This window comes from Varroa destructor, unplaced genomic scaffold (assembly GCF_002443255.2).
Source record: "Varroa destructor unplaced genomic scaffold, Vdes_3.0 BEIS01000001.1, whole genome shotgun sequence".
Taxonomy (NCBI): Eukaryota; Metazoa; Arthropoda; class Arachnida; order Mesostigmata; family Varroidae; genus Varroa; species Varroa destructor.
The window spans coordinates 42092523-42116594 of record NW_019211454.1 but is presented as its reverse complement, the minus strand read 5'-3'; the positions used below and the strand labels follow the sequence as shown (position 1 = coordinate 42116594).

Below are 24072 nucleotides of genomic sequence, written 5' to 3'. Positions count from 1 at the left end.
TGCCTGTCTTAAAGTCTTCTACTACGTTTGACAGGTGACTGCCACTTCTGGAGGTTTAACTGCGTTCGAAAGAAAGATTTGTTCGCCGCGAAGACGTCCTACTTTTCGTACTAGTCCTATTGATCATCTCGTCGAGTTGACTAACCGCTATGTAAGTGATAGATGTCACCCTGACACGACTGTGACATACTGCGGACTTTTTAAAATTGCAGATTGATTTATTTTTGAGCTCGCCATAGCCCCACTAATTAGCACATATGCTAAACGTATCTTCGTAGGAATCTTATATACTGAGGCTGACTTCAAGGTGCGATTCGAAACCAACTCGGGTTCGAAACAGGCGAAGCGGTTGGCTCGTTTGCCCAAGATGACTACACATGGCCTTAAATATACGTGCTTGAATAAAACGAGCTTTGTTTGGATGTACACGTCAAGTGAACTCTAGAGAAAAGCAATAAACAATCATTTCCTAAACAAGCGAAGCAGCAACACTGCTCGACGATGATCGTTCTCGGCTCGGTCAAGATGGCAATATCCGAGGTGTGTAACACCTATAAGCGCGAGAGCAGTATTCTACTGAAACGGTAAGGGGTAAGCAAGGTTACGACAACATCACTTTTACATACCTAGGTGATGAAGATTTCCACACACTAGTTTGTAGTACCTATCAAAATATTTAGACGGACGAATATGATCGATTTACAACCAATTGTCACTTGCCTGCGTTGTTACTCCGCTGGATCTTACACCGAACGTGAGGTGCGGAAGACCATATTACTTTATTGCGGTCAAAATATTTTAAAAGCGAGACGGTTGGCTTAAAGTGAACCGAAATTAGACTTGCGTTTAGCCCATGTGTAGCTGGAATAACAACAGTTCCGTTTAATTTTGACTAGTGACAAGCCTAGGCCCTGCCCTACTAGTCGAAGCCGGCACAGTCTAGTATATAGTGCAAATTATAGCCTAAGGCTACCACTCTCAGCTCCCAACAGCAATAATACATTTTTGCAATATTCTAAATAACGGCCGAAATCTTAGATGTGAGCCTAATGGTACAAACTTGACTAGCATAAGGCCGATGTTCTAGCTGATACGATATCAGCTAAAATCATTGGTGACACAGCGTGTGCTCTTCTCGCATAAAATACACGAAAGCAAGCACATGTACCTTTTTCATATAAATAGTGAAATGTAACAATTCTAGGACAGTCCACTCCGATAAAGTTTAATTATCGGAAACAGGACAACTTTTGCAACATTAAATTTGAATGGGAAGAGTTATTACTTGTATGCTGTGGGTAAGAAATCAATAAAAGGGCATTTATAATCGGTCCTGCTTCTAGCGAATAGGAAGCGAACTAAAGTGTAGTAATACGCACACATGACTAATAAAGACAGAAAAACTATGTTTGTTATATAAGTAAACGGGCCTGTCTGTGCTTTATATTGCGAATACTGACGATGGCATAGTCAAAGCATCGCTACTATTGCTGGCTGGAATCGTGAGTGCATTTGTTTAGAAGTCCTGGCGCCTTGTTTCTATTTACGCATATTCGTTTCTGACTAATCATCTCGTAGTGATCCAGCGTTAGCTAATGTATAACTGTATGTATATAAATCGAATTAACTGTCGACTGAATACGGGACCAACACCCATAACTTTGTATGGCTTTTGTTTTTGTAGGTCTGTTAGCCCGGGCTGGAATAACCTTTCCACAATTTATCTGGATGGGCAAGCCCACATGAGCTATCGGCACCGCGATTCTGTTTGCATTGTCTCCAAAGATGAAAACGCTATGCTTCATCACTTGATGGTTAAAAGCAAGGATGTGGTAGGTTACTATTATTCAACCCTACTGAAAAGCTAAGGGACAGTTAGCTGTTTAATGTATTAAATTTGGGTATTATATATGGTATATATAAATTTGGCTATATTAGATAAAAAATGACCTAATCTTTAAGCAATACGATTACTGCGATAGAGTACGCATTGCATGGCATACAATTTGCGTAACATCCGCTTAACGAGACGGACAGATTGCGTTTCTGCAGAGTCGAATAAATACGAGCATGTTCAACAGCTCAGTCGTCCTAATTCTATATGATAAGGATGCAAAATTTTACAAACGAGGCAATAAACGCGGTGATCTATTCACTCATAGCCGGTCCTATCTTATGTCGACTTAAAATCATCGATCAAAATCAATACAGACTTTTACTGGCAACCTATTAGTTTTCAATTTCGTGTCTTTCTCACAAGCGTGTGATACTGTGACAGTGATCAAGCTAGCATTATGTTATGTTATGCATTACATGATAATTATTTCGCTTCCTATGAAAAAATATTAAATTACTCATTATCAACAATATCAGGCTTAGCCACTAAAAGTAGATAAGAAAGGCTATGTTTCAGTGTTCCTCTCCGTGTATACACAATACGAGCAGACTCGACACGGATGAAAATGTCTAAAAAAGTCATCGGACCCGAAATGTAGATGGTTTATTTGTTTTTTGCTAATAGTTCTACGGCACGACTGGTTTTGATGAGACTGAAACTGTGAGCAGCGCTGTCCTACAAGGAGACCTGACCGACTCAAAATGGGTCCAAATGGGTCAAAGAGGTGTCCTGCTCGTGGCACTCTCCCCTGGTGGTGTCCAGTTCTTCGAATGGGATGGTTCTGTTTTCCTGCATTACCACCAGATAGCCCAGCCTGAAGAGAGCAAGCGGGTATTTGCCAGAGGTTAGAGCAGTTTGCTATTCCTAGTTGTAAGAAGCCAGATCCTTACATAAATGTGAAACGAGAAAACCTGCAAATGACTTACCTTCCCCCCCCCCTCTCTCTCTCTCTCTCTCTCTCTCTGTCTCTCTCTCTCTCTCTCTCTCTCTCTCTCTCTCTCTCTCTCTGAGGCGTTCCACCTCTTCACTAGAATTCAAAATGCAAATAGGGAACTATCGGAGATCATATTACAATATTATATTATTCTGAGAGAAGATATAATACCGATAAGTGATAAGTATGGCATATTAAGTAAGAAAGCAAGCGCGCGCCGTTCCGTTAGAGCAATATGCATAACAACATTTGCTGTTAAAGGTATTGGCGTGTGTGGGGACCAGCTGGTATGCGTTGGTTTATCAAGCGGAGCTTTACTCGTATTTCGAGCGATCCTTGAAAAATCCGAGGAAGAAGAAACGGGCAACTGGAATATCAGCCTTGCAGAAACCATCACTGAACACCAATGTGCTATATCAGACATTCATGGTACTGCCGAACTAACAGCAAGCTGCGACGAATTAGGCACCGTCGTTCTCTGGGCGGGACAGACAGGTATGTCAATTTATTCCTTAATAACCGATTATATATGTTTATGGCACAATGTTAAAATTTTGTTGAAGATTATTAAGTATTTGCTCAAAATGACCCTTTTCGTCGACCACTCTATTCGTCTATTCAACAGAGCTGGATTATATTGCTATGTGGATGAGAATTTGCTGTCGCTTTTTATTTTAATTCTCTTAACTTACTCTGTGTATTCTTCAAAACCGCTTCATTGGGTATTGGGCAGCTCTGAGCAAACTGGGCTCGCTGGACGCAAGCCGGGGCAGAGCTGAACCGTGTACTTCCGTTCGTGTTTGGGCAGGCCTCGTTTGCGTAGCGATGGCTACTGGATTTATTCGGATTTATCACGCCGACTCGATGGCCCTGAAGTGCGAGGTGACCGCCCATGCACGATGGATTACAGCATTAGATATTGCTGCGCAAAGTGGATTACTCGTATCAGGCAAGAACATCTACGTCAGAAACTATTAGGTCAACCTGCACAGCTATAAATGTGCTTTTATCCACTAATACACGTTTAAACCCATCTAACAAGTAACATGCATCAAGTGAGAAATAATCAGACAACGTTGGAACTAAATTTCCACTCTACGTGTATCCACCTTATTATTGAGAACAATGCCATGATTATTCAAATGCACAAATATTTTGGCTTAAATTCGTTAACGACAGTTTCTATATATACATACATATATATATATATATATATATATATATGTATTTATTTATCATTAACTACAATATGTCCGCGTACCTTATTAATAACGTGGTCGTCACACAATCTGCCGTAGCTGTGATAAACGTTAAAGAGCAACTGCTAGGTACATTTTTACACTCTTAGCCTTCATTATATCCATCTTAGCTGCGACGAACATAAAAGATTTCTGTTACGCCGTCAGTGACATTACTTTAGTAACTTATCTATTTTTCCAAAGTTTTTCAAACCTGCTTGGTATACACCGTACAATGGAGAGAAAGGTTTCATTTGAGCAGAGTCCCTGTAGTTACATAGTTCCTATTTTGGTCAGCGTCTTTGCGTGATTTAGTCAAAACTATTTTGTGGACTAGACCTTCAACGTTGAGTCATTTCATGTACAATACATAGATGACAGAGATTAATCATTACAAGAGAAATGACAGCGTACTTCTGATTACCCGGAATTAACTAAGCTCGCAGATGTCTGAGACAACATTCTTCAATTCTTAATTTTGCTAGTGACTGTAAAAAACTGAATCGTCATGGCCAACTGACGGAGTCTATGAACGCGCTATAAAATAAGGCAAATCAGGTCAGACCGGCAGTGAGAAAACCTCACCAAAGGGGTTTCAAGCTTTTTGATCTGTGCGACTTGCTATAACAATGAATCAAGTCGATTACAGATATTACAAACGGATACAATATATTACAAACTTAAACGCACATATTCCCGAGTTTGCACAGAGTTATGCGCCTATGAAAATAATCAATTTCTAAATATCCTAAATCTTAAAGCCATTTTTTGTTTGCCACACGTTCCCTTGATGTTCCATATAGTCAAAATTTGCTTTTGTGCCTCTTTTTCCAGTGTCAGAGGATGCTTTCATCCGAGTATGGCAGCTTTATCCTTCACCGTCCTCACCAATGACGATTTCTCCAGCATGGAATTACTTCCTTGAGGATGCTCAACTATTTGGTGTAGCCTTCCTAGACCCGGCAGGCGATGCAGTGGCAGTTGCTCCGTACGACCTATATGAACTGTACCTTTTCGAAAAAGAGGAATGCTAAATTTCTGTTAATTTTTTTTATCGCGCGATGGCCTGACTATTCATCCTCTGCTGCTATCGTCTAATATTTGTGTACGCTTCTTCTAAATGTCTACCAGTCCTAAGCGGAATAGTCCCATCACCCTGCTCTATAGTTTCCATGTCAAGCTTCCTTTTCACAGTACAAACTGTTGTTACGTGCGCTGACATGGTATGATAGCGTAGCTGCGAGTAGGAATTTTATTGGTCTTGCTGTGCCTGGCTCTAGTTTGTCTGTTTGCAGACGACTACTGGACGCCCGAATTATAGGCGCACGTCACTGCATCCAGAGTTATGAACTATGTAATAGCTGAGTAGAATATTTCTATTTTGCTATAGTAATCCACCAAATGATTTAGCCGTATAAGTTTATAGATTTTCGCATATATAGGAAAATGGTAGGCCGAAGAACGACACACTGACACTAAGTCACACTATTTACTGAACACCGGAAGTATGATGAGCAGTTCGACCGTCCTGCCAACATCACACACGTTCGGATACGAAGAGAATCGATGGGAAAAAAAACCCCATTTCAATAACGACCCATTTTTCTTCTTTTACACGTATATACGGGCAAGGTACGCTATGTATTTTCTGTTGAAACTACGGTATCAAGAGATCCCTTTAACATATGGTACAACCGGCCTTTATGATAAAGGAACAAAGGATATATATTAATATCTCAAATTTTTAATGTATTCACCACGCAGATCATTTCAAGACGATGATTCCAAAATCAGACGCATGTTTGTTCGCAGACGCAGAGGAGTCATTTTGTAACAATTATTACTATCATCTCTGTTATCACTGTTATTATATTTAGTTCCTTTGTAGGACTATGTCTTTGCACTGGCCGTTTATGCTGTTATCTATGTAGTTTCCACAAGAAAAACCCGTTGATTTTACATAGCGTTCTGTTCCAGTAATGTACAATTGTATAGTCAAGCACGAATAAAACACAAGGGTTATTATTAGCCTGATTATATCTAATCGTTACGTTTATTAAGCATTATATAATAAAAAGAAAGAACTTCGTAAACGTTAATCGGTTCACTTGCTATATATATATATATACCTTTTTTTTTAAAAAAGTAGTAAGTGCAACTTCTTTCGTACCTGGAAAAGCTAATGGATTTAGATATGCTTGCATATCTAAGTTATGCTTGCATATCTAAGTTAAGTTGTCTGAAAAAATCATATCAATGAAATCGCGAATCGAATTCGTAGTGAAAATCCCGTTGCCTATTGCCGTTTTACACAATGAATATTTTTGCTAATTGATTAAGTCAATGCATTTATCTCACCTAATTCTACTTCAAATATTTTACTTCGTTACATAAACATTAATGTTGTAGAATACATTTGCCCATTCATAAGAAAGAATCGAACGTTGTTCTTTTTAAGGCTTTCTTTTAACGAACGGCGTCCTTTAGTGATACAATTTTTTTTTTTATATAAATCATCCTTCATTGGAAAAATGTCCTTAAAAATATGAAAATATGACTCCTAGCAAATTTACATACTACGGGCGGATTCGTTTTGCATATTTCCGTTCTAAGTAAATTTGCTCGTGGCTTTCAGTTTGCTTACCAATTCCTTACATGGTGATGATAGGCAGAAAAATCTAATTGTTCTTAGTTTTTCTGCTGAACCAACTCTTGGCGTTCAACGAAAGCTATAACAATTATACTACTTCTCCAGGGCACAGTCAATTTCAAATAGTGTTCGTGTTAGGGAGCACCATGCCCTTACACGGGATAGCTAATTTGGTACATTGGTAAACAGATGTTCGCATACCAAAACAAAAAGCTTCGATGGAATCATTAGACAAAACTTGCACACTCGAACACTGATGTTAGTCATATTGGGATTTCCTGGCTAGACTGTTAAGACGCGTTCATATCTTTTATGGGAAAAGCTTTCTGCGGGACTCCCATATCACAAATTCGATATTTCTCATTCAAACCGTCTCCACCTCCTTTAAGACTTCTAAAAAGGTTTTCAAATCGCTTCAGAAAGCTACCTATATTAGACGCCAGACGTGTTGTGCAATAGAATCTGAGAAGACGGAATCGGCTAGTGTACCTCCTAACAGAGACATTTCTGCTCAGCGAGAACTTAAGGGCATTTCGATGTACAACCTACTTCTTCATTAAATGATTTTGTCGCAATTGAAGAGGATAGGTTCTTCTAAAGTAAGTTCTTCGGGCTTTATGAATCTGAAGCTAAGTCAATTACGTACGGATGACATTGAACAGCTCAGTCCATCATATTGTAAGTGGGTTCACGGTGTATAACTTCTGCCGTAAGTTGTCTGTTATTCCAAACTTTCATGAAGCAAACTAAATGTGTATACGTGGCAGATGCGGGTAATCGTATGAAACCATACTTCTCGATGTCTTTATGTCACTTGCTGTCAGTTCGGCAGTTTAATTTAGAGTACACTGCTAACGAAAAATCTTATGCCGCTTATTACGACAGAACTATCTAAATATGAAGGTACATTTTACGGAGATCTCTTGCGCTGTCAGAGTAATAAGTAGAACATGAAAGTGCGAATAAATAAACCTATCTAAAAAATAATCAATTTATGAGACACTGCAGGAGTGTAAATTACCCAGGTTTTCGTTAAGCGTATGCTTAGTATCATTCGATCGGATGGCCACTTGATCACCGGTGACTACACGCGTTTAGAATCGCGCTCCATTTGCGAGATAGATGAGTATATAAATGTCTCTCCTACACACGCCGGGACGTGTGTAAAAACTGGTGATTACTGCAGTAATTAACTGTGTATATATGCAGTTGAATAGTCAATAATATTGATTCTGACTGTTACTGGATACAATACAATCGCAATACAGGGAAAAACAGTATTAGTTCGCTTCAAAGATAATCTGCACACGGGAATTCTCTAGCTTGCTCTCTCAATCTGATACTTGAGTCGGATATCGAACTTCACAGAATTATTTCTGTACTTATCCGCTTGTCAGATTCATACACCATGACATTTTACATCAACGACTATTGTAATGACTCTGTTCAGCTTGATTTATTTATTATTTGGATTATGCTAAGATTTAATGTTTTTGTTTGTTTTCCACAGACTGATGTCTATTTATATACGTCAGAGCAGTTCTGCGAAGTTAGCTGACATTGACAACATTGTAACCGGAATTTGTTTTCGAATTGTAAAAACCGAAGACCAAGAAACCGAAGAACAGAGGACACGCAAAAGATGCAAAGCGAGAACAGACCCACACTTCACGTTTCCGTTTTGTCTCCCAACAAGCTACCCATTTGAATTAATACTAGAACGTTAACATATACCCATCGTCAATAAGTGTACTACATGCAAGTAATAAGTGGACTAAAAAAAAAAAGTCCAATCTTATTGACGCTCAAGTTAGATCATATTTGATGATACCTACGTATGTTATTTGCAATAAGAGAAGTAGCGTGTGAAAGAAATTTATTCGTTTATTAAATTAAAAGAACAAGAATTGAGTTCCGTAAACAAACGTTGAAGGTAGTTGGTGACTGTACAGAGTTTACCGGATGACGTTGAAGCAGCTGTTGGTGTCTGTATATAAGATATACAGATTCATTTCTTTTTACCTTTAACAGACTTCTCTCGGCGTTTTTTCAAGTATTTCGGAACTTTGTTTTTGCGCTTCTCTCGCGCAGCGTCTTTGACAGCTTTCTTTCGTTCTCGCTTCTCTTCCACCGTTTCATTCTTTGGCCGACCCAAACTTACCTAAACGATAAATCATAAATAAATTCTCGGTAAGCAAACGAAACGTTTCTCTACGTTTGTACACTAAGTGTTTGATCTATAAGCGTCTACTCTCACGTAACTCTTAACTTGACCGGCATGGTCGTTCATCTCAGAAATCAGTATGTCAACTAATTTTAATCTGAAATAATATCTTGGTATTTAGATTACCATCATAAATTTTACGGTAAAAAAGGCAAAAGCGGGAACTTTGAAAGGCAGTCATAACTTACTACAAGATCAAAGCCACAGTAGCCTCGCAATGGAGATAGATATTAAAATGATTTCTTTGCGGCGCCGGAGAAAAATGCGTAGGCATATTACTATTGTCTGCGGAAGCGAAACCACAAGAATGTTGGTTCGAATGGTGGTTTAATGAAGCAATGGGGCAGACACGACACAAAACATTATAATCGCTGAGAAGACCGAAAGCTTAGAAAGACATTAATGCTCGTTGCAAACTACCACCAGGAGGCGAAGACACAGGATGTTACTGGACAGCAAGTCGAGTACAACACTGGGACAAATATGCACGCTAATGAAGGATAAGGAGAGCCTTTGAAGTTCCCATTGCTCGCGCAACCGAGGCAAAATGGATGTTGTCCGATAAACACGAACAACATTCATTTTCGTCGGCATACGAAAACGACAATTCGCTCGCAGGCATGAAGAGAAGAAACAGCTTAGAACGGATTTAGTAAAGTAAGCCCATTGTTTGCGGAGTTTCCAGGATCCGCGCGAATACGAAACGCCACTATGACCGACAGACCAGTCGAATCGGCATTAATATAACTATAAGAATGGTTAGTCTGGTATCGATGCAGTGTCACCTAAACTTACAAGTTTTCTTCTTTGCTTCTACTTTGCAAATGCATAATTTATGCTTGACATTATGTATATGGAAATAAAAGTGATATTTTGGACACGAAACTGTTGATAGTAATATACAGCTCTAGTTAGTGCTGTTTACAAGTCGGCTGCCCAAAGCTTTGGCAGTGTAAACATACATCCGCTTCTGTGTAGATATAAAGAGTTACAATTCAATTTATCTGTAGTTTAATCAAATCTTTAATAAGGTAGTGCTTATTTATAAAAATCAGCTTGGCATACGAGAATTGTGAAAAGGTCTTTCTAGACGGTCACCAAAATTGGCCTATGGTATTTTTTGTGAATAACTCTGAGTCATCTCACACGGGTCACAAGATGATCGATTATGATAATTGGCAAATCAGGTTTGGAACTAAAACTGGAAACGGTATTCTTAAATTTATTATTGAACAATTATTATCATTAACAACTATTCATCTTTTTTCACATTTAATAACTGAGTTGTAATCCCCCAAAAAATGTTTTTGTGACAGGTAAGGAAATTTTTGAGCGAATGCATGGCTTCTACATAAGTTCATTGAATTCATACGAATAACACGTTCTGTATAGGCCGGTAATTTGGGAGGGATTTATGGTAAAATGTCGGTTATCACATCTTTTTGACCTCTGCTGATGTATTTGGCTCAAATTGCAAAATACTCTCCTACTTGTAGCTCAAGAGGGTATATATATGTATGTATATATAAAACATATGCCGGTTTAGGGCAATTTTTTTAATTCAGACTTTCTCGAATAGGTAATTTCTCGAAACAAGTAGGTTTACCCAAAGCTACTTTCATCTCTGTTCTTCCGATGAGCACATAAACAATTTCGCAAATGTCAAAAAACAATGCCTAGTCATTGGAATTTGAGTAAGTATCAGCCATTGTTCAATTGGGCAAATGATTAACTAGAAAATAAACTCCTTTATGTTATGTAAAACCGACAGTTTCGATAATACGTAGGCCACTGTAAAAGAAGCAGTTTCCGGCAAAGTACAATGAGAAATCTATGACAGACAGAAACAATATAGACTCCAGAATTCATCGACGGCGTCAAAAAGTATTTTCGATAATACCTCTGTCTCTAATAAAGTCGTTGGCGAACAATATTTGTGATGCGGTTATCGTCCTACGGGTTTTTCACGAAGACTTTAGCTAATAGGCCTTAAAATTCATAGAGATTTGCTTTGATTTGAAACGTATGTCGTTCCCTTCTTAAACCGCTTACATATGAAATAGCAGGTCATCTTCGGTTCATTACAAACTAAAAAATGTTTATGATCGACGCAGAATCTAACCATGGAAACGACTGCTGGCTTGTCATGTTCCAGGAGCTGTGCTGATTGTGAGTAACGCGAAATTTATGGTCAGCCTTCAAGACCTGAGTGTAGTGTACGGTCAAGGAGATGTCATGTTACCGTAAGATCTGAGAAAGGCGCAATTATCAATCAATAAGTCTATCTGCGCATTCTATAAACTGTGAAGTGTCCAAATGAAGCTATAAATCTTTCTGCAATAAAATACACGGCTCATACGAGCCGGTTAGTGCCAGGTTAACTACTTGAGAATTTGAGAACAACTTAGAGTAAGCAGATATGGCCGCCGAAGAACCCAGATTGAAACTTGCTGGACTAATATGCACAGAGCCTTACTGAGCAATAGTTTGCCATGTTTCCGCACAACAACGTCTAAACACACGCACTCTCATGTTATCAAACAGCTAGAAACAAGCTTAGATAAATTTAGGTTCCGAACTGAAGCTTTAATTCACGGAAACAAAATCAAACACCATGACCATTAGAACTTATATTTTTAGCACATGTGGGAAAATTGAAGTATTTGCGTTTATTCATATGAAGTTTTACAAATACCAGCTGTCGCATAAAACTATGGTTAATGGGCTCGGTGAGCAAAGTTTTATTAAAGAGCGTTTAAGAATCGAAAATCATAAACACGTGACCTTTGGAAAACATTAGTTACGTTGCTTGATTGCGATTTTTATGTTACATTAGAAAAGTTGGTCTATTTGACTTTAAAAGACGCAGAACGCCAAGTTTCTTTATAATAACAATAGTGTCTCGATTAAATGAAATTCAATACTGAAGATAAAAAATCATTTCTTATTCGAATATTTGGCTGTCCCAAATGACTGTGAAATAGACAATCGGGACATTTAAGAATGGATCATTGAAGTTAGGCAATTCGGTATTTTTTCACATTTGTTGTAAAAAGATTTGGGTTTTTCGATTCATGCAGTAAAATTCACGAATAACTAAAAATTAGTGTAATCGCTCTTAGGAAATATTAGATATGACTTGTTTATCATTTCAGAATCTAAACCATGTGCCAGCAATAAATATAATTAAAATATATGTTCAGTTGAACCCTATTCTTATTGAGTTATTTTGCTTTGTGTGTGTTCAGGAATAGAATTTGGTGCTCACCTGGATTCGCATTATAACAAACCATCACATGAAAGCTCACCAAGAATGGTCACTTTAGTCAAATTTTGCTGACCAACTTCTACAGCTACCTTTGCTTAGATGGTAATTCTATGCTCCCTGATGACCAAGCAAACATCGAGGAATTGATAAAAGCATCGTGGAAATCGCTTTTTCAATTACGTTGAAGTGATGATTTTTTTCATAGCTGGACTATAGATCCGGCGCACATGATATGCTTCAAATAGGTATTAAACTAACAAAAGTAGAAAAAAATGGAACAAAGAAGTTTAATAATATTCCATTCGACGCAAGAAGTTGTTCCATTTGTTTTGGCAACACTTACTATATGCTTAAATCTACAACAGCCAGGTTATTTCTCATTTATAACGCTTCCTATCTTTAATGGGCATGCCTATATTTCAGCTCGCTTGATTTCATCCGACTCGCTACATCAGCGATAAGATAGGTAGTCCACTCACTCTGGGTCCGCCAATTGTCCGTTCATCCTCTTCGCTGTCGCTTTCGTCACCCACAAATGAGGAGCCTTCATCGACATCATCAACTATATCTTCTTTACCTCCGGACAATTTGTGGTTACTCTTCGCACATTCTTCCACTTCCTTAAGACCAGTTAACGTTTTATACAACAAATCCTCTCCCTGTCGGAGTTTTATCACATCTTTCTCGTAATCTAGCACCTAGAACCAAACATCATTATATTAGCTAAACAATGCTTACCTGCACACAGCTCTATAAAAGCCTATGTGTCGTTTTATTATAAGATAGCAGTCCTTTCTAACAGAGAACATGCAGTTCAAAACATAGACCTGTTACAGCGCATGCTTACGAAGCTACTGGGCACTACTAATATGGCGGAATTCAATCTTCTTCGAATATAACCATTAATATTTTACACACCTGATCAAGGCTTCGTGGGATATATGAATTCTTGAAGACCTCGTCATCCACAACGATTTGTCGAGGGTCTAATACACCGCGGCTCGCACTCCTTTCAGCCATCCTTTCCAAATAATCTTCGACATTAGCAATAACCGGCGCCACAACAAAGTCGAACAGTTCGCGCACTGTCATTGTCGCGACCGCGCAACGACTGAAGAAATCTGTCACATTTGTCAAGTCCTAACATAAAGCAGACAACATAAGTGCTACTATAGCGCATGGACAGCAGGATTATTCATTCAACCTATTGACCATTATACCCAGCACCAGCGTTTGCAGTTTACCGATAGTTCGACGTATTAAGCGATAGGTATTATTCCAATGCACAACTGCGATTTCAATTTGCGTGACTTATTCATACCTCGGCCAGTAATTAACTAGTATATGTTTTTTGTACCTATGTCCAATTTGCTATTGGTTTGATACTGGGGTATACTTTTCGAAGGAAGATGAGAGCATTAGGATGCTCATGTTCAACACTCTGCGACACGTCAATGAACACCAGTCGTCCTTCGTGATAAAGTAGGTTATATTCAGACAGATCAGCGTGCACCAATCGACATTCGTGAAAAAGCCGGCGTATATCAAGAACCAGGGATCGATAAAGCTCACGCGCTTTTGCCTCTGTTAGTGGAACATCTTTCAGCTTAGGTGCTGGCCAACCATCCTTGCCGATAAATTCCATAACGAGAACATGAGAGCGTAACAGATGCGGTTTCGGACATGGTATTCCGGCCTAAATATATTAGAAAGCAAAACAAAACGAATATATAAAGTAACTAAAATAGAATTATATATACACACCTTTATTTTTATTTATCCACTGAAAATATTAAAATATGATAGATAGAATGAAGTCAGTTCAATATAGGTCTTGGTGTAAGATATCTACAAATATATTTAAAGAAAAATTACCCTTTTGATTCCCTGATAATAAAACGTTTAATAATTTTGATCGTTGTACGTTTCGTATACTACGGACAATGACCGCAGCAAAAATATAAAGTTCTTGCATCAACTTTATCAGTGTTGTTTACTTTCACCCCGCTCAGTTAACTAAATAACTTTAAGTTATTTAATTGATATATTAACATGATTTCTTAGCTGCGATATTTTCTAGACAAATGGGTAAGGAACAAAGGCGCTTAATACAGTCATGTTTTTACTGCACCTTCTCCAGTCGTGTAAGATTGCGCATCTCTTTTTCGGCCCAGAGTCGAACCATTTTCCGGGGATTTCCTGAACAATAACCTCCACGAAACCGAAATTCGCCGGTCACGTAACGGTCGCGATCTTTAAATACAAGAATTGACGTCTTATAGACTTTGATAGCAAACTGCTGCTCATTTCCTTTTGAAGCGTGGTAGACATTGGCTTCCTTGCCAGTCGAAATACACCCGTTGATCTGTTCGAAGACACACCTATTCAGCATTTTGAAGAGGATCATACGTGTCCGCGCATCCAACACTTGTTCCACTGTTGCTCGCTCCATCTACTTAAGTAAGAAAACGAGAAAATTTGTTATATCGGGTCATTAATAATACTTTATATAATTTTTTTGTATTCCCAAACTATAAAAAATCAGTTTTGCGTATTACACTGAAACGATTTTTGATTTTACTTTTCTACATGTATAACTATTTAGAGACTTGTGAAAATTTTTTTACCATTCTCACGACCATAGCATCTAAATAAGCTACGGGCGGTAGATGACCTTTAACATTTTTACATAAAAACTATGCATGCAGCATCACTAATTAACAGAATTTATAGTTAAAACACGTTAATAAAAAGCATGCCTTGTCTTTCACCCGTATGCGTTCTTGTTCAGCTCGCCGCTGTTGTTCCGTGACAGCTTTCATTGCCTGCCTTGGCACGCACAAAGAATCAAGGCTCACTTTCGATGAAAACTTGTTAGCCATAACCTGCGTATACAAAATATTCCGAAGTTTTAGAAAACAGCAAAAATTTGCAGAAACATTTTTGCTGTCCACGGCACCTCTTTACGATATTTCGAACCTATCTTACACAACCAGCCATACTTGAATAGCGTACATTATGACACTGGGCAGATTGATCGTTTCGAAAGCACTTAGTAATGGAATTGGACATTTCAAAGTTTGATATAAATCATTCTTTCTTTATATGTGTCTGTTGTGAAAGTTGTGTATTTCTTTGGGGGTTATCCATAGTTCCCAAAATGGTTATGTTTACATTGAAAATATTAGCTCTTAGTTCGGATCGTTTGCTGCGGTTGGCGGTTGCAGAAATTAACATTACTACACGATTTCCCGTAGCTTCTTCTTTAGCCTAGACTGGATTTTCTCGTTAATAAAAAAAAACATGTTCGCTCTTATTCGTGTGGGGAATACCTTCATAGTATATATGCTGACTGTAAGCCATTGGTAGGAATGTAGCAATAGTATAGGGACAGCTCTAGCAAAGAAGCTATTGGGCGTATAACTTGGCACGCTGATGTCCTGGAGAAAGAGGGAAGGCTAAAGTACTGGACGTAAATAGTCCTCGAAAAGGTGCACAATTTTTATATTACATACATTTATGTGTGCATCACATTTTTTAGATACTGAAGCACGAAATATTACCAAATATCCTAAAGTGTTTATCTTTATAGCAACGTATCTGCATACCATACTGCCGCCCTGAGGGGAATAGGAACATCAACGACCGATACAAAAAGATTCACCAAACCGGACTTAGTGTACTATCCTTGTTAGCAAGTATTTGATGAATTTAAAACTTTATGGATACATAAGACAATAGATTTTATAATTTGAAAAAAGTTTCTTACTATTTTAATGATAACCTAATTTTAACGGCTGTACCTTCTGCAAATCCTGATATTTCGCCTGTTGTTGCCCATTCTGTTGAACTGCATTGTTGCCTCGTGCTCCACTTTGTCGATTTGGGTGAAATCCTTTGTCTTCTGAAACGAACCAGTCGTCATCGTATTCATCGTCGTAGTCTTCATCATCAAGTTCGTCGTCATCACAGTATTGAATGCCATTTGGTTCTCTTGTGTCAAAGAAAATTTCGTTTTCTTGCCAGTTATCTCCTGCTTTGTTCAAAGGAAACTGGAGGGATTCATCTTTGAACACATTGACCACTCGCAGAGTCTTATAGCTAACGTCCTCTTCCGCGTCATCTGAAATAGTGAACACAAATATACAGTTCAAAGAACTTATCCGCGATGGGCATCTAGATGAAGACAGAGGATACCTATAAGTGGGTTTGTCAACATCGACTACTACAGTAATCTCATTATTACTGCTATATGCGCTAGCCACCATGGGTTCGAAATTCTAATTTCTATGAATTCTATGAAGAAGTTCTAATTCGTATGATCTTTAATGTCCAGTAAATGCTACTTTTGTTTTATCTTATTACCCTGACTGACGGGGCCCGTGAATGAATGACATGATAAGGCAAGATTTGTCTTATAAAAATAGGTGAAGTAAAAAAAATTGATTCGGATATTCCCGTCAAAGGTATGATCTGTACAAGCTATTACACTGCAATATCTTAATTTGTATTACAACAAACTTCTATTTAGTATTTTATATCCTTTTAGCAGATAATCAACTCGTAAATAGCATTCGAAACTGCCACCGGCTTATAACTAAAGCAGTCGCACTTCACTCTACTCATGTACGATGACTAATGCTATTGTTCCATTTCTCACACGATTTGCCGCGTCAGTCAAGAAAAATAGAACTCACCGAACTGCCCGGGGTGGATTTGTAACCGTTTCAAGTCTGGCTGCATTTTTCATGGGTTTCCTTCGTTTACCCTCTCGAATACAGCCAGTCTAGCACGAACTCGAGTCCTCCATTATAGCGAAAATATTTACGTTCGTTTTGCTGGCGCTTTGCCGACTGCTTTTCGACCGCGTGCCGGATCTTTGTTTACTTTTGCAATGCTTTTACCTACTACCCAGTCATCATGGCTACGGTGACTGTGTACTGACGCGCGAGAATTTAAATCCAGAGGCGTGCAGATGAATGCCACTGTAAGGAAAACCAAAATCTTATTTGCAAGTTTTTTTGATCATCTTTTTCATTTTTTCTATTAAGCTTCGATCAGTTACTATGTAGTTTATGCTTTAAGTGTTTTAGTTATAGTGTTTCACAAATCTTCCTATGGGTTTTCTGCTTGCGCTATAAAGGATGCGATGGTTTTAGTCATATCTAATATAGCTTTAATTTCTTCAAAGATAGAGTAACCCGCAATTTAGCACTTTTCAAATATAGTATTCGATATAACAGAAATGAATGAAATAAATTAAAGACGAGTACTGAAACGCGTGATGCAGCTTAGCAACGGCAGGTTTGGGTAAATTTAGCCGTGTTTTCTGTTGAGTGCGTGCATGCGTCCGCCTGTCTGTGTTCGTTACTACGTAAAAAAGTCCTCTCGCTCCATTGGTGAGTAGCGGTCCGGTAAACTAGGTCCTAGCAATAGCAGTATCTACCACCGAGCACGGCTCTGGAGAGAATGGCAAAGCCACCGTTAAGGAGTTCGGCGGAGAATACACAGCACGCAGTAGCAAACTGTGCGACGTGCCGCTTGGCTACACATACTCACATGCAAATTTACACACATACAAACAAAAAAGCTCAAAGAAAAACGGCGCACGTCAGGGAAAGGCTATACGCTCAGTAGGCGCAAATCGCTCTACTATTTTTCTCCATCAGAACCAACACGTCTGGTTTCAGCTGGCAGCAGCTCTGACGGACATGTACGCGTCAAAGAAACAGCCTAAACGGATTCTAAACGGAAGAACGTATACTTGGTATAATATAATAGTAAGCATTACTACCAGATTGTGACGCATAGTGAAGGAGAACACAGCGCAACCTGGTACGCATGCGCCTGCCTGAGTGAGTCATTATGTCGTGGTTGCGGCGGCGACGGCGGCAGCGACGGCGGCCACGGTTATAATAGTGGTAGATGCTCTCGCGCAACAAACTCCATTGAGCTGGAGCGAGACGGATAGGCAGGACAGTGTTCACCTCATTCGCGCTTCTTCTGCCGGTTCGCTGGACCAGCTGATCGCGCCCTGCCTGTCCCACATTTCGCTACGTAAGTTATCGAGGACAGCAAGCAAGTAAAGTGCGAGAACAAGACGAAAAAGAAGCAGCAGCAGCAGCGGTATGACGTAAATAGCGCACGGTGCGTAGGTAAAGATGAAACCGTTTGTGTAGAGGACCACAACGTGTAACTCGAGCAACCCAAAAGATCGTGTCTGTTGACTAATTGTAGCACGGCAACGAATGAATACGCCCAACGATCCAAACTTCCTTGCTCCACCATCAACGCTACCGCGATCTTGTTCACCAGCAGCAACAGGGAGTCGAGTGGAACCAGAAATCGTCGCTGCTGCCGTCGACGACGTCGCCCAAGCCGGCAAATTAGACTGGACAGCCGAGTTCAGGGGTCCAATGTCATCACACAGCTCCCACTATTCAACTACCAGGACTTATATCCTTTGGCTTTGATGGCTGGCGACGGCGATCTCTGGTTAACGGTGAAAAAATGGTAGAAACAGTGACGAGTCCACTGCGTAGGCAGCCACAGCAGGAAGTACAGAAGCTACCCAGCTAGGGCCTAAAGACCATTGGCTGGAAGGCATACAGAGACAAGACCGTCCGTCGTAAAGGATCTATATATATATGCATATATATATATATATATATATATATATATATATATACATATGTGTGTATGTATATATATATGTACATACATAAATATATATATATGATACGATTAGATTATCACCTATTGGAAATTTAGCCGTAGTCCCCAGAGCGTTGTGTTTATGTGCGTATGAGAGCATTCGTAAAAGCAAAGTAGAAGAAATGAAAGATGAGCAACGAGTCATATTTATAGCAGCCGATTTGTCTCTCTGTTGGTGTCGTGTGGTGCTGTGGTGGCCGTAAATTCCAATTGGGAACACGGAGCAGGTCGCTCAACGGCGACAGCGACGAGCTCGGTGCCGGGAACGGGCCATAGTTACGACAGAAGACACCAAACAAGAAAAGCCTCTACAATTGTTTGCCGCTGCTTGTGCGACATCATCAGGCAGCTGAAAGCGCCGCTACTACAGAGAACGATTAGCCCGATCGTTGTTTGATTGGAGGCTTACGAGGGACGGACATAGTAATTGGTCATTTGGCTCTAGCTGCAGCAACAACAATTGCAACGGCAACGAGAGCTCATTCGAAGTATGACCAAAAAAGAAAGCCCTGTTTGCGTCTCTATTCTACTAATACCCTCTGATAGCGACATTCTAGGCGTCGATTCTGATCAGCCCTGCCCGATCGACATACAGAAATAACTACAGGAGTCAACAGTGAGTGTGTAATAATAGGAGCAGCAGCTGCGGTAGCGGTGGCAGCACCAGTAGCGGCAGCAGCTATTAGACAGCCGAAGCTCGGGAGGACGAGAGGGTCGCTACGGGAAGGACAAACCCATACACCGTTGTACGACGCGTTCGTCGTCAGAGTAGTCGCATCGACGGCAGCAACATTACCAGCAGTAGCCGGACGACGCAATAATCGCGTCGATTCGGACACCGCTGAAGGACCAGTGGACGGCAAGCACAAGAGAACCCTTTCCGCTGATGCTGATGGTGGCGGGAATCCTGAAAATCTGCGGGGAGAGGCCCCCAACTGACGCCAACCAGTTTATGAAACGGTCGCGGCCAGTCAGGACGCGGCGGCTAGACTGTAGGTCCATCTGATTTGGCCATCAGACGCGCTGTTAGAACTACCGATATCATAGCAGCTGTAATCTGTCGTCCAGAACGAAGAAGGTGAAACGACGACACCCTAGACAAATTGTCGTAAGAAGTAGCAATCATCCTTAGCTGTCCTGCCAGGACACACCGTAAGTGACAAACCAATGAGGTGCTTACGTATTGTTGCGGATCGTTGACGAACATACACGTCCAGAACGGGCGAAACAGACAAGGTAAGTTTTTTAGTAATATAAACTAGTAATAAAAAATGTGATGAAGAGATGAATATCCTCGAGGAGTTATCAAATTAAAGTGTTAGACGACTCACAAAAATCTGAATGTCGAGATGGAACTTTTAGAGAAGCAACCTGGAAACAGCATAAGCACATAAAGTTTAATATGGAAATACGCTGTGTGTAAAACAAATGCCGCAGAGAACTTCCTTGACGAACCACCTCCAGCTGGTTCCATTAACTAAGTTAAGGCGTAAATAATCTATCGTCGTTAGGTCTCCTTCTATACGAGATGCTGCAGAGCGATAATTGGTAAACGAAAAAAGAAATGAACTTACGAAAAACATTGCTTCATAGAAATTTCTTGGATTTTTAAAATATGTGAACACCAGCTTGACTATCGAAGGTCCACTTGTGTTTAGCTGTGTTTAGGAGACAATGACGACGAAGTCTGATGAGAAGTTGCACCAGGTTCTTTTAAAAGATATGCGCTAGGAAGAGGAAGATGATGACCTCTACTGAATCACTCTTCGCCGCCATTTTGTAGGAGACGTCGATGTATATCGAAATATCGATCCTGAAGAGTATTGGCAGTCAAACATTACTCTGGCATAGGTGTCTCCTTGTGTCACTTACAATAAGCATATTTCGTTTGAAGTTTATTTTCTAGGAAACGAAAGAAAGAGGTAGAATTTCATTAAGATACAGATGCATCTAGATGAGATATTTACAGTGAAAATAAAGACCTATGAGGGTCGTGTAACTTAACATCAGGACACATTTATCATGCAGTTGGCGCATGAACCAGTCTAGCCACTTCATGGCACTGACTAGTCTCTATCTATTCATGATGTACGCCTATACGAATGTTCAAACGAGTGTAATAAATCGCTACGGTACCTCTGTCTGACTCCACAGTTCTGTGTTGCCAACATGACAGAACGTCTACATGGACACGAGTCTGTATCTGCACCTACATGGGCAGTGTGTTTAAATTTCTGTAGTAAAAGTGTAGGAATAGCGGCAGATGCAAGGCAGCATTCATCTTAGCGTCTTTTCCATTTTCCTACTGGCTTCTGACAAACACTGAGTGCATTGGAGAAAAGAGCTACAGACGGAAGGTGGATAGGTAGTTTTAGAAACCAGGCCATGCTCGGGGCCTTCGTCAGTGGTTCGTGCTGGGTTGGACGGCAGCGCCTCGCCGAGGTTCGTTGCATATGGACGACGGCTGAAGTGAGATTATGTATGTAACAATGGTACAATATTTATAGCATACAATAGAGACAGAAACGGCAGAATTTAGTATTTTATTACGAGTTGCCATAGTTTTCCGTACGGTGATGCCTCCACACACGATCAGCGGGGCAATATAGCGTATCAAATTATGGGTTATAAAGCAACATGGCGTGCGTCGTTTCGATAGCACATCTCTTGTATAACTTTATATATGTATGTAAGTATAAATATGTGTAACTGTACAAAAAACCCGACGTGGTAATTGTATGACGGTATCACATCACAATGACAACATCGCCATACATAAATGGTAATGAGAATTCGTCACACAACACGAGACGAAACAACAATACAGATCTGGATGCTTCGAGCTTAAACCAGACAATTGGCACCCACCGCGAAACGAAATCTGTGTCTGTCCGTGCCCGGGCTCGAACCTAGACCACGACGTGTTCCCATTTTTGGCAATCAAATATGTAACTCACTAAGCTATGACGGGCACGTGCCTCGTGTCTAGAGAACAATATGTCGGGTTTTGGGTCCAGTCCGTCTGTGAATGATACTAATCGTGTGATTATAACAACAGATGTGCTATTAATGATTAGTCTTATTTTTGCTACTTATCGTGACACCACATATAGATCTTGCAGATATACATAGAAAGAGAAAATAAATACGCAACATAATTTTTGCATCATCTTCTATATCATACGCAAAATATCAGAGCTTTGTACCATATTCCGCCTTATAAATTGACCGGTGTTGATTAAACAAGCATATTGAACATAAAAGCATTTTGAAATAATCACTAGCTAGCAATTTATAATTTACAAAATTGCATCGTAAAGATGAATAGAAGTCGATTTAGTTAAAATATAGCAATCCATGGAAAATTTGCTTCAGTTATGACATCTTTTAACAACGACATATTATACAGTACGCATATACATATATGCATGCACAATAAATTTTGCAAATAACCCAGTTTTCGTTAATCACTACCTGTTCGTTGGCTGTTGCATAGGAGCTCTCTCAGACTACAAAAATAACAGGACAGCTGTCGCAATCTAAAGGTGAATGCGGACCGTAGAGATTTATACAAAAGTAAGTCGTCTATTAGGCACTTCGAGACCTGGAAACCATCACACAGTCGCAGAAACGATTCGAAATCGGACGGAATAGCTTTATGTATATGGTAACATATCGTGTAACGGGTAGAAATGCACTTACCTTGAAGTTGCTTTCATCTGAATTACTGCTGATTAGACAGTATTTGCGACTAATACGAAATTATTATGTATCTGTATAGATGTGTACAATGTACGATACAATCTGATCGAGGCAAGTCAGATTTTTATATGTTAAAGAAATATTGTTATAGACACATACGCCTGCATTTCTGAATAAAAGACGAAGAGCTACCAGGCAACATGTTGAACGGAAGCCTCTTGACAAGCCTCGCCATTAGCCAGCGACCATTCTCACAACCGAACGTTTTCTTTTCGTTATTACTGTCCTTCTTTCGCTCTCAGCCGTAGACGAACCAGTGAACGTGCGGTACATCGGATATGTCAGTCAATATGTAGTAGTTCTATAGATACGCACATGACCGCACAGATAGCTGCTGCAAATATGGCGCTAGCGGCAATGTTGATTTTGATGATAATGCTATTGATGCTGCTGGTATTGATATAAGTGGTGCTAGGGATGTCGCGGAGTGGGACATGAGGAAGGGGAAGCGACTTGAACAAAGTTTATGTTAGCCTCTTGATCCAGCAACGTGTCGATTATTTTGATCTCGGCACCCAAGCTCTTTAGGCGAGACGATATCTGTAGGTGAGAAGTTGGTCGATTCGTGGATAGAGAGAGACGCGAGGTGATACGTGGCGCACGATGCTATATAAACATAATCAGGTTTAAACAAATCGGATTATCTATGAAGTCGATAAACAAGTAATCAACTTGTACCTAATAGTATCATGCAAACTACATGCAAAGAAACAATGTTTCGCCTAGAAATTTTCCTGTTCTGCGCCCGCTGAGGGACTTCTACCATCAATAATGTAATAGCTGAGGAAAAATTATTTGAAAATGGTATGCCTATAATTTGCTAACGTCTTCACACCGCTTCTTTTAGCTAGATGCACAATAAGCACACATACTTAGAAATCTAATTCGTACTTTTAGGCGGGCCATGATTAAACTCATTTCGGCAAAATCATTGCTAACGCGTGGCCAGTGAACTTAATGATAGCTGCGGTTGTTTTGGATATGAACAGCGTTATATATCGTATATATAAATACATCTGCTCGCCTTAGTTATCTTTTCGTTAATTATGGCGATTGGAACTAGTCCGGAGGGTAACTGCTGCTCGTTAATTAGTTTACGATGTTTGTTCATGATGACTGGCGCGATAAGTCCCAGCAGTACTAAGATTCTGTCGTATAACTGAGTTGTGTGTATCTTTTGTCTAGCTAGCCATCAGTGGACATTCAGTCCTTACCTCACAACCTCTATAAAAAAAATCTTCGCCAAGAGGAACGATTCACCAGCGTCTTATACGGTTGCTCTGTCTATTTTATTAGGCCAATTTTCTTGAACTAAAAAGGCTTATTATCAGTTTCTACTATCTCTGCCACTGCTGGCCATGACGACGGCGTCAATAGGTATAACC

At 39.8% G+C, this 24072-nt stretch overlaps 3 protein-coding genes across 5 annotated transcripts in view; 2 read left to right on the top strand and 1 right to left on the bottom strand.

Moving 5' to 3' along the window:
- The first annotated feature begins 451 nt into the window (after positions 1–451).
- On the top strand, positions 452–6108 carry LOC111250172 (WD repeat-containing protein 54-like). Its single transcript, XM_022805011.2, has 6 exons — positions 452–584; positions 1685–1832; positions 2522–2741; positions 3093–3326; positions 3565–3780; positions 4904–6108. The coding sequence occupies exons 1-6, from the start codon at positions 502–504 to the stop codon at positions 5101–5103; spliced, it is 1101 nt and encodes a 366-aa protein (XP_022660746.1). The 5' UTR covers positions 452–501; the 3' UTR covers positions 5104–6108.
- Positions 6109–8585: 2477 nt separating this feature from the next.
- Positions 8586–23261, bottom strand: RIOK1 (RIO kinase 1). 3 transcript variants are annotated; one of them, XM_022804936.2, is made up of 10 exons: positions 22787–23261; positions 22400–22529; positions 16909–17196; positions 16015–16334; positions 14971–15096; positions 14343–14663; positions 13608–13907; positions 13130–13351; positions 12691–12909; positions 8586–8880 (listed from the first exon to the last, which is right to left on the bottom strand). In XM_022804936.2, exons 3-10 carry the CDS (start codon positions 16952–16954, stop codon positions 8728–8730), a joined length of 1707 nt encoding a protein of 568 aa, XP_022660671.1. In that variant the 5' UTR covers positions 16955–17196; positions 22400–22529; positions 22787–23261; the 3' UTR covers positions 8586–8727. The 3 variants fall into 3 exon arrangements, with proteins under 3 accessions (XP_022660671.1, XP_022660664.1, XP_086833237.1); XM_022804929.2 differs by lacking the exons at positions 22400–22529; positions 22787–23261 and adding an exon at positions 17485–17945; XM_086977111.1 differs by lacking the exons at positions 8586–8880; positions 22400–22529; positions 22787–23261 and adding an exon at positions 11572–12464.
- Positions 18098–24072, top strand: part of LOC111250093 (glycerophosphocholine phosphodiesterase GPCPD1) — a 33974-nt gene continuing 27999 nt past the window's right edge. Inside the window, exon 1 of the mRNA XM_022804786.2 lies at positions 18098–20161. The gene's annotated coding sequence lies outside the window, so the exon portion shown is untranslated. The remainder of the gene's footprint in view (positions 20162–24072) is intronic.

Excerpts from the sequence above, each read along its gene's own strand:
- LOC111250172 (XM_022805011.2), top strand. The coding sequence starts at position 502 with ATGATCGTTCTCGGCTCGGTCAAGATGGCAATATCCGAGGTGTGTAAC. Across the intron at positions 1,833-2,521 it reads TGGTTAAAAGCAAGGATGTG|TTCTACGGCACGACTGGTTT; the intron begins GTAGGTTACTAT and ends TTTTGCTAATAG. Across the intron at positions 3,781-4,903 it reads AAGTGGATTACTCGTATCAG|TGTCAGAGGATGCTTTCATC; the intron begins GCAAGAACATCT and ends CTCTTTTTCCAG.
- RIOK1 (XM_022804936.2), bottom strand. The coding sequence starts at position 16,954 with ATGCAGCCAGACTTGAAACGGTTACAAATCCACCCCGGGCAGTTCG. Across the intron at positions 16,335-16,908 it reads AATCCACCCCGGGCAGTTCG|ATGACGCGGAAGAGGACGTT; the intron begins GTGAGTTCTATT and ends TCACTATTTCAG. Across the intron at positions 14,664-14,970 it reads GCATACGGGTGAAAGACAAG|ATGGAGCGAGCAACAGTGGA; the intron begins GCATGCTTTTTA and ends TTACTTAAGTAG.